Below are 18624 nucleotides of genomic sequence, written 5' to 3' on the forward strand. Positions count from 1 at the left end.
ACAGCCAGTAGCCTATAAACACATACCTTTGTATCCATACAGCTAGTAGCTCTATAAACACATTGATTCCAGTCACCATGAGTTAGTTAGTTTGTGTAGTATGGCCTGTAAAGTGAATGCCATCACCTCATACTTTACAGCTGTAGTAGTGCTAGCAATTCTAATCTTAGTCACTTATAATGTAGTCTTATTATCAAGTTACAAACAGACAATAGTAACTCAAACACGGATGAAAGATGAAGGATTGGTACACCAAAACAAAGCACAGAAGTTGAATCCACTCGACTTAATCCCAAAGTTTCGTTCCCGAAAAGACTCTCTTTTAAAGCAACCACCGATTAATGAGCAAGAACACTTTATTGATAAAATTCCCAAACGCCAACTTTTAGACAATACTATTTACTCTGAGGATTTGAATGGAGAAGATCTCCAAAGATTTGAGTATTGTGAGAGCTCCATGAGGCAATCCAACGTTATCCCTTCTAGAGACAAGTGTAACTTTCTAGACAGTACTGGGAGGGAGGCAGTTGCTCTAGTCAGCTTCCCTGGCTCGGGTAACACGTGGATCCGTGGTTTATTAGAGGAGCTGACAGGAGTTTGCACTGGAGCAGTGTACTGTGACATCAGTCTACGTGCGGAGGGGTTCAGTGGCGAGTTCGTCCGTAGTGGGTCCGTGTTGGTCGTGAAGACTCATCGACATAGCCCTATTTGGACGGGGACCAATCTTAGACGGCCATTATCTGAAAGTGAAGGAAAGTACGGCTCTGCTGTTTTTGTTGTAAGGAATCCATTCAAGGCGTTGGTGGCCGAATGGAATCGAATAGTGGCCAATGGTTTCAATTCACACACTGTGTTCTTGGATACACACGTTAAGCAAGCAGGAGAGGAATGGTTTGGTAAGTTAATATATAGTTGTTGTTGTCTATAGTTACAGTGTACTTACTTACTAGCTACTAATTAAGTACTGTGACAACATTGTGTACCTAGTACATCTACCTATTTTGTACATGGCTCTCTTATGTCCACATGCACACACTAACACATGCACACACTAACTATATACACACACTAACTATATACACACACTAACTATATACACACACTAACTATATACACACACTAACTATATACACACACTAACTATATACACACACTAACTATACACACACACTAACTATATACACACACTAACTATATACACACACTAACTATATACACACACTAACTATACACTATAATTATGCAGGAGAGAATAGTCGGTGGGCAGAGTTTGTACATGGACAAGCTCGGAAGTGGTTTATCATGATCTACAACTGGATCCACAAGAATCGACATCAGCCTCTACTGCTGATCAAGTACGAGCAACTCAGGAATAATAAGGCGCTGGAAATGCACAAAATTCTCAAGTTCTTAGACATAAAGTTCACCATTGAAGAGGTTCAGACAAGAATTGATAATGGATTTAGCACGTTTCACAGACGCAAGAACAATGTGACTTTTGAACACTTCACAATAGAACAGAAACGATGGGTCAACAGTGCCATACTCAATGCAACAGCTTTAACAGAAACACTTGATTTCAGGGAATATTTAATCAATGTCTAGCTAGAATGTTATACCTGCAAGTATCTATCTAAATCTAGAGTTACTTTGTTCCTTTTTAGTAGTTCGTTTGTTTTTTGTATCATTGACTTTATGAAGTAGATTTGTTCAAGTGTGTAATACTCATATCCCAAACTTTTAGCATGCGGACGTTTAAATTCTGTGTAACCTCCACTGATACTGGATGCCACATCTCTGGGGCTTGAATAGTCGATGTGGAGAAAGTCCAACAGTCGAGTGACCTCTCTCACAGTGTGGGTCTGCAAGTCCTCATAATACACCACATGGACCTTTGCATGATCCTGTAGCAACCAGTTCATGATCCTCTCCTTCCATGCTTGCATGTACACTTGCACAAAGGAAGCCCATTCTGGTGTTCCTGTATAAGGAAGAGGAATACACTTAATACTGCGGAATAATACATACCAACTAATGATCTCATGTACTGTAAACTCACTCCAGTATTCCTCTGATACAGTGTTTGTGTGGCTCTCATTATGTTCAATACCATTTGGAATCAAGACCAGATTTGTGATCCGTCGATTCCATTCAGCAACCAATGATTTGTACGGGTTCCTAATCATGAGTATTCCTGATCCAAAGTAAGGATGTTTGGGGTTTGGTTGTGTATAATTCACTCCATTCCACTGTGGCTCTATAGAATGTGTCTTCACAACCAGCACACTGCCACTCATCACACCTTCACCAATAAAACCACTTCGTCTCATAACATAGTCACAATGAATGAAGCCTGTACACGCGCCACTAGCCCTCTCAAGTAGCCATCGTAACCAAGTGTTACCCGAACCTTCAGCACTCACAAGTGCTACTGGAAGACGATTTCTCGCGTCTATAAACCGACATGGATTCTCCCTCAATGAGGCCTTGATCTCCAATGGATCCATGTACCGGAAAACCTCTCTCATGCACTTCTTTTGAGCGACCCTCTCCCTGCTGGTGAGGTACTCAGAGCAATGTCTCTGCTCACAGTTGTCATCCACACTCGTGGCATCTCTAGCGTCCCGCAAAGGAGCATCCATTGCCACAAAATAATCTGACGGAGATAATTCTTAGTATGTGTTGTGCAAGTTTAGCGTCTAGTACACAGACAGTAAGCTATACAGTGCAATACCTTCATAATCCACTGTCTCCTCAGCCGGTGCAGTGGCGTACCAGATCACCAAGATGGAGACTACTGTACCTAAGCAGAGTAGGTATACAATCTTACAAGCAGTAGAACTTCTAAATTTATGTCTGTACATGATGATAGCTGTATGATAGCTAGGCTGCTATAAAAGTGTTCAGTGCCCAAAATTAATGTCAGAGAACAATATATAACATTCATCTTCAGATAATGAATAGACAGTTCTGTTCACACTATACCATCAATGCATCAATGCATCAACACACACGTACACGTACAATGAACAGTTGAGTTATTTTGTAAGAAAGTCAAAAGAAGCACTTGCAGTTTGCCCACTGGCACAGTCGATAGCTTTAGCACTGATCTCAGTTTCCCCAAACATCATTGACAGTATTATCTCTCGTGGTTCATCGCTTTTCTCCACATCGGAGGAGAGCCAAAATTTCAATTGACCAACTTTCACGCATCCCGGATCATTAATATATTCAACAACTTCTTGTTCACTTGCGTAAAGATTAATTAGAGTCGACTGTTTAACAGTATTTTCTGCCACAGTGTAACTCCTGGTAACCACGTGCCCGAGGGAGATGGCTTGGTCTGCATACACAAATGCATCAAAGATGCCCGAACACCATTCACTGCAATCTCTGACCACTTTCAGCTCTTCTGGATGTTTCCCCGGTATGAATCTGTTTAAGCAGGCCACTCCATACGTGAACAGTGATCTCCTCACATGAACAACAGTCGGATCATGCCCAAACATTACAGCACCTTTCAGGATAGTCAGACTGACATTTTGTGGGATGACCACTTTAAGGAAAGGTCGAAATGCGTTGTGAACAGCATCTTGTAATATTGGTGACTCAGCAAATCCTCCGACAAGGAATAGATATTCAATTCTCGACAAATTTGGGAGTGAAAGAATTTCTTGAATATGTTGTATAATTGCGCTCACAACTGGTTCAAATAGTTCCATCATTATTGAGGGAGAGAGTCTGAGCATTCCTTGTGACGTCCACTGCACACCTTCCTCTCCGTACTCTTGCACAGCTGTTCGTACTGACTTACCCGTCTTGTCCATGAAGCTCTCAATTAATGAAAATGGTAGAGGAATGCTTATTGCTACTTGCTTGGTCGGACAGAAAGAACACTTCCTCGTTTCAAATGTGTTAACAAGTTCCAACCAACTGATCGGTTTAGTCTTGACAAAATCAACGAGAAAATCTTCCCCGAAAATATCCGAGAGGAGTAGTTCAAATTGACAGTCGACGCCCATTGAACCCCATGTACCACCCGTGGCTTTGTGCAGCTCCTTGAGGTTCCTTGTACGAGTGAGCTCGTGTACCGTGATGTCCACTGTCCCTCCTCCACAGTCGGCCACTATGTACCTCGTGCAGTCACTGTCACCAGTCGAACTCAGATCAATTTCTGGAGCAGACGATCGTGTCAGATACTCTATATACAGGGGGATAGAAAGTATATAATACAGTGAATGTTTTTATAGCATAAGGTAATTAGCTTACAAAGCAATAACTATTTGATGTCGCATTTTTTTGCATGACGTTCAGTACTACCAATGTGGAGAATGTGTGTATCTGTAACCTGGAGGTTTGTACGTGGGTGCCCCAGTGGAGGGTGAGGAGGAGCCGGCTGCTGTTGGTCTGGAGGGGGAGAGTGGTGTGTCTGGCACACACTCCCTTGCATGCAGGCTCTGGCAGTAGATGGAGGCGGCCTCCGGTTCCAAGGCAATTATCAACTGCTTCCAGTTGTCTGACTTCAACAGTCCTGCCTGCAAGGGTGCAGTACATGCACTATATATGTATGACACTTCACACTGTACACATGCACAAGCAGATCTGCTTTCTTTAACAAGTAGTGTTTACATGCAAGCGTATAATAAAGAATTCTTTGAGTTTAGACAGTTTATTATAGGCCACCTTCTCCCAACTGTTTATTTCCAATATATACGGAGGATGAACTTATTCTAATACACATGCATCCCAACAGAACACTACAGCAATTCATACTGCAATATAGACTAGTTGACTAATGAATAGGTTTGCTGGCAATGCCACCCTGCTTGTGTTGTAACCCAACACCCATGGGCGGCACTAGGAGGCACTATGATTGTGCCTAACCATTCTACACAAACACAGTTATTCCATGAATATCGACATTGGTTGTTAGAGCACACGGCAGAGCTATGAATATTAAGGTGACTTAAAATCTATTAAATGCTGCCACTGCTGTCAGTGCATGGGGTTAGTGTTGGGTTACCTGTACTGCAGCATGTCTCATGAATTGCTTGGCAGACTGTCTCCAAATCGCAGGGACAGTGACAACCCACTGAATATCATCAGAGGAGAACCCAGCTTGCACAATGGAGACATCGTTAAGCTCCTTGATACAGCTCTCCTTGAAGAAGCGTAGAGCATGACCAAACACAATAGTAGCAAGAGCCCTCTGCCCATTGGACGCCTCTAACTCCATGCTCATGTTCAAGTCCTATGCACAAGTATGATAATTGTGTGCAAAATCTTTGGTTACCTTTCTTGTGTGTAGCTCCAGCTTGAACTTCTCAAAGTAGAGCCATTTCTTTGCTTGGATCTCGTCCAGGTCATGGTAAGCCTCTCGTGCCTCATGCCCAAAAGAGTGAAAACCTCCCTTATCATTTAAGAGAAGAATGGTTGGAATCTTGTGAGTGGATGCTCCCCCATATCTCCCTCCATTGGTGGTCCTCATCAGGCTGATATCTTCAGGATGGTTGCTGAAGGAGTACGCATAACCACTGTATGTGGTGCCAAAGTCAATTGCCACCACAGCTCTATAGCCAGACCTCGCTGCAGCCCCTGAAAGTGGAGTGGTTGGGGACAATGAGAGACCTCCCAGGGAATCCAGAAGAATTGTGTCCGAGTCAGAGCTGTTGTCTGCAACAAACAACTCTAAAAATGGTTGTCACCTAGATCTATGGTAGCATTGCAATGTATTTCACGGTGAGATGCATGCAACTGCATTACTGTCTCAGTTCAGCTAGCCTACCTAAGTGGTGGCTCCTGTCTGTTGCTGGTGACTTGACTTTGTTGGAACTCCTTCTTTTGATCATTCTTCCTATGCTCTTGGCCTTGGGACTTGCACTGCGAATGAAACTCTTTAGATGACCTCCCTTTGGGCTTGCTGAAGCATTGCTAGTAGCCATGACTGCTGCTCTTATAACAGATCAATACTATAAAACAGTTTGTTATTCTGACGACCTTTCCCTTATTTCACTGCAATTTGCAAGTGCAAATGGGGGTGTGTCTGCTCTTGCTGAAATGTGCAGCACAAGATGCCTTGGACACCGCAAATCAAAACAACTGTTCACGGGGGAGTGTACTCAACTATGCTATGATCTGCATGCATGACACGACTGTGCAAACCTGAGATCAATCAAGCTGCTCCCACCCAAACAAGAGTTGTAAGGAAGGCTTTGAGACTACAAAAACGACATCTAGAAGAGTAATTGTGGTAATCTCTACCTACCAAGCCAGACAAGTGCAGCGAGCTTGCTACTCTACACAAGCGGTGGTAATTGCATTAGTGGCTGCTGCTCAAGGAGACATGGCACAGCAAAATGGCTACTATGTGGACACTAGGACAACTCCAACAGTTTCCCCGGCAACTCTTCTCTCCAGAAACAACTCTACCACTACTTCGGGTTCGTCTTCTCCGACTGACAAACATTTTGTTGTGGCAGCCATTGATTTCGGTACAACTTACAGTGGCTATGCATTCTCCTTCACACGAGACCAGGACAGCATACACATGATGAGGAAATGGGAGGGTGGGGATCCAGGAGTCTCAAATCAGAAGACACCCACCACTCTACTATTGAAGCCTAATGGAGAGTTTCATTCGTTTGGCTTTGGAGCACGAGACTACTACCATGATCTGGAGGAGATTGAGGCTAGAAGGTGGTACTATTTTGAGAAGTTTAAGATGAGTCTTCATTCAAGTCAAGTGAGTCGTATAATATTATTGTATGTGTAGGTGGCAGTAATGAGGCTTGCATAAGTATATTCTCCTTAACTAACTCATTAAATTCCTGATGATATAAATCCTCTACTTCGACTCATTCCCTCAAGGCCTGTGTGTACTGAACACATAATGTACAACACCCATAATTACTAATGTATTCTTGCTTTCCCATGCTAATGTGCAAGATGTCATTTCCCCCCTAGTCATGTTCAATCAGGCATTTCTTGTTGTGGCTAGCTAGACTTGTGCAGCCTTCCTAGATTAGTAGCTGTATATGTGTGTGTACTGTTAAGTGTGCTATGTGAAATATTTCCCCCTGTACATTGGTAGAGCAGACTATAGGCACATCTCCATGTCTGCCCAGTGCATGTTCTCGTGTGTATCTCAGAGTGTATACAGTTACATTATTGTGGCTTTGAGAAGTGCTATAATGCCATACAATCAGTACACCTACATGCTCTAATTGAATGCCCCACACATTCAGAACAAGCATGCAGCATTTCGGTGTTTGTTTAAATTTGTGGCTATCTTCTGAAAATTATATGTTATACTTGTGTGAGATTGGTAGCTCAGCATGTAGCGTGGTCTGTAATGCCAACTGTGTGAGATTGGTAGCTCAGCATGTAGCGTGGTCTGTAATGCCAACTGTATCTATATCCGTGTGTCCGTTGGAACAAACACATGGTCTACCACATTGGCTTGTAGCTGTTTCCAAACAGGACACGGATTATATACTTGTAAGACTTTGTTGCTGAAGGACAGCATTGAAAAACAGCTCATGAGCATACATAACTATAGCTGTACAGTTACTCATCACTGTAGCATTAACATGGCTTGCACTGCATGTTGCAATAATATCATTATTGTGTGTGAGGTACATGCACTTGCATGAGGAAATAATAATGGATGAGAGGTAGGAGAGGCCATGATTAATTGATCTAACCATATTTGCCCCCACTGGACAGGATATGCATAAAGTCGGCTGACTATTGTAACGTGATAGTGTTGCTCTAGAATGTCAAGCATTTCAGCTCACGAGAACTCTTGTTAATTCCATCTTTAGGCTCCCACCAAAAACTGCTAATTGCAATCCCGAGTTGTGTGTGGTACCATGCACTTATGATAATTGTGATGTAATCAGTGAAAGTTCACCAACTACTAAATAGTGCATTAACCTTGTTAGTTCAGGACGACCGACTCCCCCAGTTCAGTTCAAAGGATGTGGCACCACGGACCCTCTCAAGAGCTGCATGTATGTAGGGGGCCACACTTAATTGAATTAACCCCTGTTTGTTTTGATAGTCCTCGACGTTGCAAGTAACATAATCTCATTATAGGAGTTCTGACTTAAGTTACGAACCTCCCATCATCTGACACACTTATTGAACACCATCAAAAGAAGTTTCAAATTCCAGTAGCACAGTAGCTTACGAGTATGGTAACAGTAATTCACACTATAATGGCCAAAGAGTGTGCGTGTTTAACTATACTATCTTGATAATGTAATTTCAACCTGGCTGGAACATGGCGGGAACATGGTGGGAAGACGGGCATGCCAGTAGCTAATGCCGTTAATTAGGTTAACACAAAACCAAGCAAGCATGACGATTATTTTTGTAGCTCTCTAGTTTACAAATCTCTCTTGAATCACTATAACAACAGAGGTTGAGTGGAGCGTGTTTGCATGACATGTCTATTGCATGCATGGGAATTCCATGACAGTGTGCATGTGGCCACCATCCTTACAGTGTGCATGTGGCCACCATCCTTAATTCTTTGGTAATTACTATAAGTGGTAGATTATGAATGAAAGGGTGAGGTAAGTGTTACAGTCCTGCATGTTGATATAGCAGTAGCAGCTGATGGCAACGTGTGTGGTACTATATACATGATCAAAGACAGTGAGAATGCTGATAATTGCACAATCAATCCATACGTACTGTAGCTACTTAGTCTCCACTATGATTCACACGTGCCTGTTGACTGCCAATCCCATATCCATGCTATATATCAAATGATAGAGTCGAATTTCCGACTAATTGTTGGAATGTGATTACTTCACTCCCCTCAGTGCATTACACACACCACTTGAGAATATGGCTGCATTAGGCCAAACATTATTCTGGGCCCAATATATCAATAGTGTTGTTGATACATGTTGCTTTAGCTTGTGCTGCATGCAGTAACCTGACAACATGCTGTAACTAACTTGATTGCATCCCGGTTGTGTAGGATTTACACAAGGGAGTGGAGTTGCAAGCAGCCAATGGCAAGAAGATGCTTGCCCTGAAGGTGTTTGCTTATGCTCTCAAGTTCTTCAAAGACCACTGTTTGCAAGAGTTGTCTGATCAGTCCTCCACAAAGATTGTCAATGATGACATTCGATGGGTCATCACGGTCCCAGCCATTTGGAGGCAGCCTGCCAAACAGTTCATGAGACAAGCAGCTTACGAAGTGAGTACCTCAGTTATAATAGCTGTTGACTTAGTCATATGTTATAGCATTACATTATTGCAAACACAGTTAATACTATTCTATGTGCTATATATCTACCATGCCATAATTATCCTTATTAGAATAGAATATAATTTCCTCTCCAGGCTGGTCTTGCGTCTGCCCAGTCCCCGTCTCAACTCATCATTGCCCTCGAACCAGAAGCTGCATCCATCTACTGTCGTAAGCTGAAGCAACGAGAGCTTATGCCGGACGACGATTTCATTGGAAGCTCATCTCCAATCAATCATCGAAGAACAAATAGTTTGACTAGAAAGCCACCTATTACTGGAAAAACCAGCACAGAATTTAAGGCAGGTACACGATACATAGTGGTTGATTGCGGAGGCGGTACTGTGGATCTCACTGTACACGAAATGGAGGATTTAGGAACATTGAAAGAGCTGCACAAAGCGTCCGGAGGTGCTTGGGGTGCAATTGGTGTCGACAAAGAGTTTGAAAATTTGCTTGTGAAGATTTTCGGAATCGATTTTGTGGTGAGCTTCAAGAACCAAAAACCTGCTGGTTGGGTGGATCTGATGATAGCGTTTGAGGCAAAGAAACGTACTGCCAGTCCAACGAAATCCAACCCTCTCAACATTTCACTTCCATTCTCGTTCATTGAACACTATTCAAAGCTCAAGGGACACTCCGTGGAGCAAGCCATTCGACGGTTTGGCAATAAAGATATTCGGTGGTCTTCGCAGGGTATGCTTCGTCTTTCTCCTGGTGCAATGTTGGCTCTCTTTGAGCCAGTCATGAGGGAGATCGTCAGACACATCAGCGATCTACTCAAGAAGCCGGAACTAGAGGGAGTCAAGTTCATGTTTTTGGTCGGAGGGTTTGCAGAATCTCCCCTTTTACAGAACGAGATTAGAATGGCCTTCTCCACTCATCTCCATGTCATCATTCCTCAAGATGTTGGCCTCACTATTCTCAAAGGTGCAGTCATGTTTGGCCTGGACCCGACAGTGGTTAGGGTTCGTAGGTCAGCACTCACATACGGTGTAGGTGTGCTCAACAGATATGTTCCCGGGAAACACCCTCCAAACAAACGTACCACTAAAGAAGGAGTTGAATGGTGCACAGACATTTTCGATACATTTGTGACTATTGATCAATCTATAGCACTAGGAGAAAAGGTGACGAGAAGCTACACTCCTGCAAAATCATATCAGACATCAACGATCATAGGAGTGTTTTGCAGTGACAAGGAACACAACATGTTCACGACGGACCCTGGAGTGAAGAGGTGCGGAGAGCTGTACCTGGAGATGCCAGATATCACTGGTGGAAAGGCAAGAGAGCTACAAGCAACTATGCTGTTTGGAGACACAGAGATTAAAGTACAGGCTGTAGACCTAACCAGTGGTAGGACCGCAATCGCTAAGATTGATTTTCTCAACAAATAAAATAACTGAATGACGCAACTGTTTTTGTACATTTTGTTGAATTATTGTTCCTTTTTTTGTTCACTTTTTTTATATTTTGCATATCACTTTTTCTCATAGAGCACTTTCCACCTTTTTTTTTTGATTACAATTACAACTAATAAGAGCATGCGCATTGGATAACCTCGAATGGAAGCCGCAATAATAAATGTCCAGGCGAATAATTATTTTGATTTAACGCTCTTTACCAGTTACAGGCAGCATGCAACTGGAACAGCAGAGAACACCAATATCCATATCCATATCCTCCAGCAGATACAAGCAAGAAATATCAGATGGCCCAAGAAAGTCATAAGCACACTGACAGTACAATGCAGAGTGGATACGAAATACCTACAGCACACGAAGATATAGTTTCCAAACAACACCACGGTGCCGGTGGAGTAGAATCAAAGAAGCCAGCTGATGAATTTCAAGCCAGAATCAAAAAGTTTCGGATTAAGCATGCCGTGAGTTTTAAGCAAGATGCGGTTGCGATGGCAGCGAGTGTACCCACTCACAACTACCAGAAAGAGGAGCAATGTACGTTAGTTAATCTGTGTGTGTTCACATCTGCATCTGTCTGTGTAGATAGCTATGGTGTGTGTTCACATCTGTATCTGTCTGTGTAGATAGCTATGGTGTGTGTTCATATCTGCATCTGTCTGTGTAGATAGCTATGGTGAGCCAGAGGCACTGGAGCTCCACATGAGAGTTGGTCCCAACATTCGAGTGAGGAGAGTGTTTGAGGTACGTACTTGTAATGATGCATTTTCACCTCGTTGGTTTTATTGCAGTTAATCAAACCTGGAGACTTTATGGAAGGTCATGTGACATCAAAGGAGTTCGGACAACTTGCTGTCCGCATCACGTCATTTGTTGGTAGCTACAAGTTCAGAGAGCTGGCTGATATCAACGTACAGGTGATTGAATGCATTCTATAACTACACAATTTACATAATTTTCAGCAAAAAACCATTTGGGCACGAAAAGCATGGCATATAAGGGATTTGTCTGAAATAGTCCTGTTTTGCTAGCTATGAGTGCACCCTCCCCCCCGCACACACACACACACACACACACACACACACACACACACACACACACACACACACACACACACACACCACACACACACACACACACACACACACACACGTACGTACACACACACACACACACACACACACACACACACACACACACACACACACACACACACACACCACACACACACACACACGTACGTACACACACACACGTACGTACACACACACACACACACACACACACACACATACGTACACACACACACACACACACACACACACACACACACACACACACACACACACACACACACACACACACACACAGGGGCGTGTCATATATGATAATCTCTCTGATGAGGTCAAAGAAAGGGACAAGATTTTGGAAGAGATGCAAGTCAAAGATGTGGTTCAAGGTTCATTATACACCACCCACCATGTGTTATATACAGTATGTGTACACTGCAGGTGTTGTGGTTGGTTGCCATGACAACATAGTGAGTCTTTCTTTCAGAGAGTCTCACGCTCAGGAGTTGACTCAGAGCCAGCAACTATCAGCTGCCCTTGTGAGCACCTTGCTGTATAGTTCAATAACAACAGCTTTGTTTGATTCTATAGGGCTATAGAAGTGGCAAGGCACCATCAAAAGCTAAACAGTGGTGAGCTGAACATCTATTGCAAGTGCTTTGTAAACCTAAGAAATGTCTGCAGGACTGGCCATTCTGATGACTTTCTGAGGCACTTAGAAGATGACCCTGGTTTCGGCAACCCAAGCTGCACAGATACTCTGAAGATTGTACTTGGAATTGGCCCTGGAACATCTGGAACAGAACCACTCGTCCCTGGAATGAAACCAACTCTGTTCAGCAATATACAGATGTATGTCACATGCTGTGTGGTAATGGCAGAGTGTTAGTTGAGTGTGTTCTCCACAGGGCCGAGTATGCCCCTAGTGATTACCATGGTGAGCTGAGGAAAGCACAGAGAGCAAAGTGGTCCCTGGACAGGTACCAGAGTAGCACAAAAAAAGCCTTTTTCATTCTTCCACTGAGCATTTCATGAATAATATTACTATTTGACTATGTATCATTTTGTGTATTGATCCTCTCCATGCAGTGTAGCAGCCGGAGTGGCGGCCTTCAAGGCGGGGGAGGGGAAGAAAGCACTCAAGATGCTTGATCATGCTCTCAGCATTGACCCCCAGAATGTGGAGGGTCTTGTCGCCAGGGGGGCACTGTAAGTATGGCCCTGTCATAATTATAACCAAGAGTTCATTAGGAAGAGTACGCAACTCCAATGGACTGTACACAGGAGGCATTCTGTCCCATAATTATTTGTTGTTTAGAAGGCTTGGGTTTTGACTACTACCAACCTCATGTGTGTTTCTATCTCGTGCAGGTATGCCAATGATGGACAGTTCAAGGAGGCCATACACGACTTTGAAAAGGCCCTCACTCTTAACCACACCCACCGCAATGCAAGGACGTACCTCGTGGAGACACAGGTGGTCTATGGACGGGAGTAAGTCAATCATGTCCTATCCCCAAGACTCTACTTGTACATACAGCTGATTACATTGTATAGATGTTGTGCTCCGAACTAATGTACTTTTATTACTAGTTTACTTGCCATCATCCTTGTTGGATGGCTACCACTGTTCAATCAATCTTTCAACAGCTATAACTCTAGTATTGTTGATCAAATGTAAAAATTATGATTTTCTGAAAACTTAGTCAAATGGTGTGTTGAAATCAAAATTTTCGTTGGGGCCATTTTTCGGCCTTGGACCATGGTATGGCGAAATTGGCAAATACTTTTTATCTCAACTTTGATGACATCACCATTTGAAAGCTGTCTTTCAGAAAATCATAAAATTGTCTCATGGGCTATATTCCATGGTATGACTCAAACTTATGTTCTCTCCAACATCGCCCCCCATAGACTGGAGAAGAGTGGTCGCATTGAGGAGGCCATGAGGTGTTACAAAGAGGCCCTGGCTGATGACCCCCACCAAAGCATGGCCAGACAGAGACTGCAGTTGCTAACAGCCATCACTGAGAAACAGGTCTGCAAGTTGCAACCAATGGACAATGTAGCTACACACTGTGGACACTCTGTGCATGTAGCTACTACACACTGTGGACACTCTGTGCATGTAGCTACTACACACTGTGGACACTCTGTGCATGTAGCTACTACACACTGTGGACACTCTGTGCATGTAGCTACTACACACTGTGGACACTCTGTGCATGTAGCTACTACACACTGTGGACACTCTGTGCATGTAGCTACTACACACTGTGGACACTCTGTGCATGTAGCTACTACACACTGTGGACACTCTGTGCATGTAGCTACACACTGTGGACACTCTGTGCATGTAGCTACTACACACTGTGGACACTCTGTGCTGCTATGCATGTGTGTACATGTACGTGTTTACTTCTTCTCTTTTTTCTCTCCTCCTCTCATGGCACTGAACTCCTGTCAATACCAACACACTCCCAATCTCGACATGTTGGATCAAAACTTACCAAAAATGCTGTATCAAAACTGCTGTATGTCCTCTGTGTGTCACAATTGCTGTTTTCACTGTGCTCTGTGTGTGTGTGTCCCTCTCTGTGTGTGTCCCTCTCTGTGTGTGTCCCTCTCTGTGTGTGTCCCTCTCTGTGTGTGTCCCTCTCTGTGTGTGTCCCTCTCTCTGTGTGTGTCCCTCTCTGTGTGTGTCCCTCTCTGTGTGTGTCCCTCTCTCTGTGTGTGTGTCCCTCTCTGTGTGTGTCCCTCTCTCTGTGTGTGTCCCTCTCTGTGTGTGTGTGTGTGTGTCCCTCTCTGTGTGTGTCCCTCTCTCTGTGTGTGCATCACTGCCTTTATTATCAATGTTGTGTACATGTACACTGTACGTACATTTCTTTATCACTGTGTGTTCATTCATGTGTGTCCTTTGCCTGTCACATTACATGCCCTATTCACTGTGTGTGTGTTGCCTCTCTCTTGTTGTCTTGTGTAAATGGAGGCTGTTGAACGTAGAGAGAAAGAACGAAAAAAGATGGAGGAAGAGAAAACACTTCGAAAGATTCAAAAACTCCTTGACAGAGAACAATCTAAAACATCTAAAAATACCAGCAAGAAAGCCAAGCAGACCAAAAGGTGAGTAGGGCAAACGTGGTTATATATAATATAGATGGTTTCTGTTCTCTCCAGGAAAAATATGAAACTGAAAAAGAAGAAAATTACAACAACAAAACACAAAACTAAGCAATCACGGAAAGGCGGCCGAACAAGTCGAAGATACTCCACCAGCAGTGATTCTGAGAGCACCTTGTCTGACACCAACTCCAGTAGTAGTAGTAGTTCACAATCTGACAGTCGCTCCCCCACTCCTGATAGGAGTCGCCATAGAGACAAGAGCAAGTCTCAATCAAAGAGGCGCAGGAGATCGTACAGCTCCTCGGATAGTTCACCCACCCACTATAAGCGAAGGAGATCACCTTCCCCTTATAAGAAGCAAACCTCTCACACACAAAGCCCTTTGACAAACAGAAGTGGTGCCTCTCCTAGTAAGAGGACAATATCACCACGTTCTCCATCAAGCAAGAGGAGGTCCAAGACAGGACATGCATCAAGCAGTGATTCTTCAAGAAGAGGCAGTGCTAGTGCAGCCAAAGACAGCTCTAGAAGAGGCAGTGTTAGTGCAGCCAGAGACAGCTCTAGATCAAAACATTGACACTTTATATATATGCACGAAATTTTACCTTAAAAATATTTGTAATAAATTTTCAATTTGAACTTTTTTCGACTGAGTTTACAAGTGAAAAATTTGCTGCCACATACTGTACAATACATGTATTATCATAAAATATAAGTGATGACTAGCCAATAGTCGTAAGAGCTATAATCATAGTCCAGGGAGCTTGCATGTTCGCGCTATGACTTAGTGAATGTTAATAGTTCTGTGCTGTCAAAACTGGACACTGCAAACCTGGCCCCAAATGGACCAATGAAACGTCCTCCACACAACACACTGTTGGCAACTGTCGTTGAGTAGACAAGGGACACCTGCAGTGAGTGCAGTGAGTGCAGGGAAGCATAAACATACGCAATACATGTGTACACTGATCACTTGACCATCCACATTCCCGTAAAAATATTTCACAAGGGGTGTGACAAATTTTTTAGTCTTTACTTAACACTGTCTAAATACATAGCTAAAACTGATGAGAGCATTATCACCTTGTTAGAGTCTACATCAGTTGGCAGTTTCCACACACTGACAGTACTGTCCTCAGAAGCAGACAGCAACTGCATAGCAAATTCATGTAACTATAGGATGGTGTTCTCTGATATATTCTCACCAGTCCAGCCTGTAGTGCCACATCGAGGGCATTGATGCAACGAGCGTGAGCAGCTATCTCCACCATCTTAGCGCTCGTCTCACTGTTGTAGATCTTTATCAGACCATTTGAGAATCCACCAATCAGCAGAGATTTCCAGAAACAAAGACACTGACATGGAACGTTACTGTGTGTGTGTGTGTGTGTGGGGGGGGTTGTCTTTAAGAGGTGATATGTGGGGGCAGGCCACTCAATATGCACTTGGCAAGATAAAGTTTACCTTGAATCATTGATAACGGCAAAGGTGTCATCACAAGTGATGGGATCTAACCAGACCACAATCACTCCTCTCTCATCACAACTGGCCAGACGACCCTTCTCATTAGTAGCCAGTGCACAGATGGGATAGGAGTGGGCCTGCAACTGCTTGGTGAACTTGACATCTCCACTCTGGGCTGAAACATTGAGCACCAGAATGGGACCCTCAGAAGTACCTGAGTGGAATCAATACACTAAACTAGTACAGTACTGACACCATCTTACCAATGCAGACGTAGTTTCCAACTGAAGCAATGCCTCTGGCAAATCTACTAGCAAATGAACCCTCAGGCGTATCAAATCTGTTCAGATAGAGTTGCTTGCTTCCATTCCACTCCAGAATCTGCATGTACATGTAGTCTAGAAATGAGGTCCAAAGAAATCAATATTTCACCTGAAATCCTTTGAATGAGGTCAAAATGAGGACAACACGTAACGATTGAAGTTGACACCACATTGCCTGAAATAATGTAGGGGTTGCTATAGTGATACACACTCGAACATAGTTACCCCAGTTAGATAAGAGGCTGGATCTTTACTGCTCTTCGACTCATCATAAAACACCTCCTCGAGATTGCTGACTCCCGAGGCAGCATGTACGATATTGATGGATCCCTTGTGAGTGACTGCAAGGGTAGTGCTGTCTCCCTCCAGCCCAGTCAGCACTGAGAGATTGTTGGCCACCAGGGAGGCACTGGATTTCAATGTAGTGGTAGTACCCTTGTTGTAAGCCATCACATATATATACTTGTGTTGACTGCTGCTACATATACATGTATGGGCGAGCTGCAGTCCTTTATAGATAAAGATCTACAAGCCACGCCCACTTTCTGTAGCAGTTGTCAAGAGGAAAGAGGGAGATGCTTTCTGACATGATCTCAACAAAGTCTTGATAAGAGACTCAGAGAGCTAGCTGGACGTACTGAATGAGCTGGTAGAACAGTGTTCCCGCTGTACACATAGGTGAGTTTATTATAGTGATGTTTCTGCTATTAAAAGATAAATGATTAATTGATTCATAGATAGTAGCTACTATCTATGATTGATTGAAGGTTGTGTTATACTGTAGTTTAGCATATTAATATAGGCAGCCACAGTTATAGGCAACCACAGTTATAGGCAGCCACAGTTATAGGCAACCACAGTTATAGGCAGCCACAGTTATAGGCAGCCACAGTTATAGGCAGCCACAGTTATATCTGACCAGGCAGTGGTAGTATTGTCTAGTATTGTCGTGTACACCACTCTCTCCCTCTACAGAACCAACTGTGTGAGTAGTCCCTACGTGTGTGTGTGTGTGTGTGTGTAGAGATGACACTGCTTGGTGTTGGTTTACCTCGGAGAGGGTCTCTCTTCAGGAAACTCATGATTGGAGGCATTCTCATGTTCATCTCGTGTTGGATAACTGTGCTCATGCTGCAGAACTCTGCTGACAGCAGTGTATCAAACACTGGTAGATCACAAGACCACAAACTGCCCTATATGCCAGCGCATAATAATGTCCCAAGAGACGAGAATGTTTATATTAAGAAGAACTCCACTGTTAAACAGCAGCAAGACTCAGTAGGTAAAAACACTCCACATTTTCCGAGAAAAACTCTCCTTTCAACAAGAGAACACTCGGCCACCAACAAAACAAATCAAAACACTACCATTAAAGCCGCACACAAGTCTGTCCCTAGAATTGACTCTATTCCAAGCATGAACGGCCCCAACTCAGTAGAATTGCTGAGGAAGAAATTGGTGACTTTAAACAGAGAGGAAAGAATTCTCAATGCCGATAAATTTGCTCCCCTGGGGAATGATGATATTATACTGATTGTTCAAGTCCACAAGAGAGTAGCGTATCTACGGCAACTGTTAGACTCCCTGAGAGCTGCTCGGGGCGTGGAGGAGGTGCTCCTGGTTGTCAGCAGTGACTACTACTATGAGGAGATGAATCAAATAGTGGAGTCTGTGGATTTTTGCAAGGTGAGGTTTTAATGTCAATAGTACATGAATAGTACATGTACAGTGTGTGCATCCTCCCCCTGTACATACATAACCTGTACATCTGTGAGTGTCCCACATCAAAGACCTTGAATATCTTTAAAAGTGTTTGTGTGGGCTTGTAGTGGTGGCTCTGACGTGAATAAACTAGTTACACACAATTATCAGCTCTAACTACTTCCATGGGATAGTTTTGGCTTACCCTAAGATATTTACAGAAGGGTGGGTTTTATTTGATACCAGCTGTCTTG

The 18624-nt window shown here is 43.4% G+C and overlaps 7 protein-coding genes across 12 annotated transcripts; 4 read left to right on the forward strand and 3 right to left on the reverse strand.

The window, feature by feature from the left end:
- Nucleotides 1–16: 16 nt before the first annotated feature.
- On the forward strand, nt 17–1722 carry LOC135331524 (WSCD family member AAEL009094-like). The gene is made up of 2 exons (XM_064526716.1): nt 17–896; nt 1247–1722. Exons 1-2 carry the CDS (start codon nt 101–103, stop codon nt 1603–1605), a joined length of 1155 nt encoding a protein of 384 aa, XP_064382786.1. The 5' UTR covers nt 17–100; the 3' UTR covers nt 1606–1722.
- Nucleotides 1614–2870, reverse strand: LOC135331525 (sialate:O-sulfotransferase 2-like). Its single transcript, XM_064526718.1, has 3 exons — nt 2735–2870; nt 2060–2656; nt 1614–1981 (listed from the first exon to the last, which is right to left on the reverse strand). Exons 1-3 carry the CDS (start codon nt 2862–2864, stop codon nt 1614–1616), a joined length of 1095 nt encoding a protein of 364 aa, XP_064382788.1. The 5' UTR covers nt 2865–2870.
- Nucleotides 2871–2902: 32 nt separating this feature from the next.
- On the reverse strand, nt 2903–5977 carry LOC135331522 (heat shock 70 kDa protein 12A-like). Its single transcript, XM_064526713.1, has 5 exons — nt 5786–5977; nt 5294–5673; nt 5024–5251; nt 4349–4535; nt 2903–4201 (listed from the first exon to the last, which is right to left on the reverse strand). Exons 1-5 carry the CDS (start codon nt 5940–5942, stop codon nt 3039–3041), a joined length of 2115 nt encoding a protein of 704 aa, XP_064382783.1. The 5' UTR covers nt 5943–5977; the 3' UTR covers nt 2903–3038.
- A 93-nt stretch (nt 5978–6070) lies between these two features.
- LOC135331527 (heat shock 70 kDa protein 12A-like) lies at nt 6071–10810 on the forward strand. The gene is made up of 3 exons (XM_064526725.1): nt 6071–6742; nt 8993–9214; nt 9361–10810. Exons 1-3 carry the CDS (start codon nt 6344–6346, stop codon nt 10663–10665), a joined length of 1926 nt encoding a protein of 641 aa, XP_064382795.1. The 5' UTR covers nt 6071–6343; the 3' UTR covers nt 10666–10810.
- Nucleotides 10811–10865: 55 nt separating this feature from the next.
- On the forward strand, nt 10866–15536 carry LOC135331526 (tetratricopeptide repeat protein 14-like). 6 transcript variants are annotated; one of them, XM_064526721.1, is made up of 13 exons: nt 10866–11226; nt 11357–11433; nt 11481–11606; nt 12061–12148; nt 12201–12298; nt 12351–12391; nt 12444–12611; nt 12668–12739; nt 12849–12968; nt 13131–13253; nt 13674–13797; nt 14749–14882; nt 14937–15536. In XM_064526721.1, the coding sequence occupies exons 1-13, from the start codon at nt 10980–10982 to the stop codon at nt 15457–15459; spliced, it is 1941 nt and encodes a 646-aa protein (XP_064382791.1). In that variant the 5' UTR covers nt 10866–10979; the 3' UTR covers nt 15460–15536. The 6 variants fall into 6 exon arrangements, with proteins under 6 accessions (XP_064382791.1, XP_064382792.1, XP_064382793.1 ...); XM_064526722.1 differs by lacking the exon at nt 14937–15536 and having other exon boundaries at nt 10877–11226; nt 13674–14293; nt 14749–14883; XM_064526723.1 differs by lacking the exon at nt 14937–15536 and having other exon boundaries at nt 10877–11226; nt 13674–14293; nt 14763–14883.
- LOC135331529 (WD repeat-containing protein 54-like) lies at nt 15533–17216 on the reverse strand. The gene is made up of 7 exons (XM_064526728.1): nt 16895–17216; nt 16779–16844; nt 16610–16727; nt 16347–16560; nt 16088–16253; nt 15966–16034; nt 15533–15791 (listed from the first exon to the last, which is right to left on the reverse strand). The coding sequence occupies exons 1-7, from the start codon at nt 17117–17119 to the stop codon at nt 15660–15662; spliced, it is 990 nt and encodes a 329-aa protein (XP_064382798.1). The 5' UTR covers nt 17120–17216; the 3' UTR covers nt 15533–15659.
- Nucleotides 17187–18355, forward strand: LOC135331528 (alpha-1,6-mannosyl-glycoprotein 2-beta-N-acetylglucosaminyltransferase-like; the record flags this gene model as incomplete). The annotated part of the gene is given in 2 exon segments (XM_064526727.1): nt 17187–17347; nt 17645–18355. A coding segment is annotated over 1 exon segment (660 nt), but the record flags the coding sequence as incomplete, so codon positions are not given.
- Between the last annotated feature and the right edge of the window lie 269 nt (nt 18356–18624).

Source organism: Halichondria panicea, chromosome 2, assembly GCF_963675165.1.
Source record: "Halichondria panicea chromosome 2, odHalPani1.1, whole genome shotgun sequence".
Classification (NCBI taxonomy): Eukaryota; Metazoa; Porifera; class Demospongiae; order Suberitida; family Halichondriidae; genus Halichondria; species Halichondria panicea.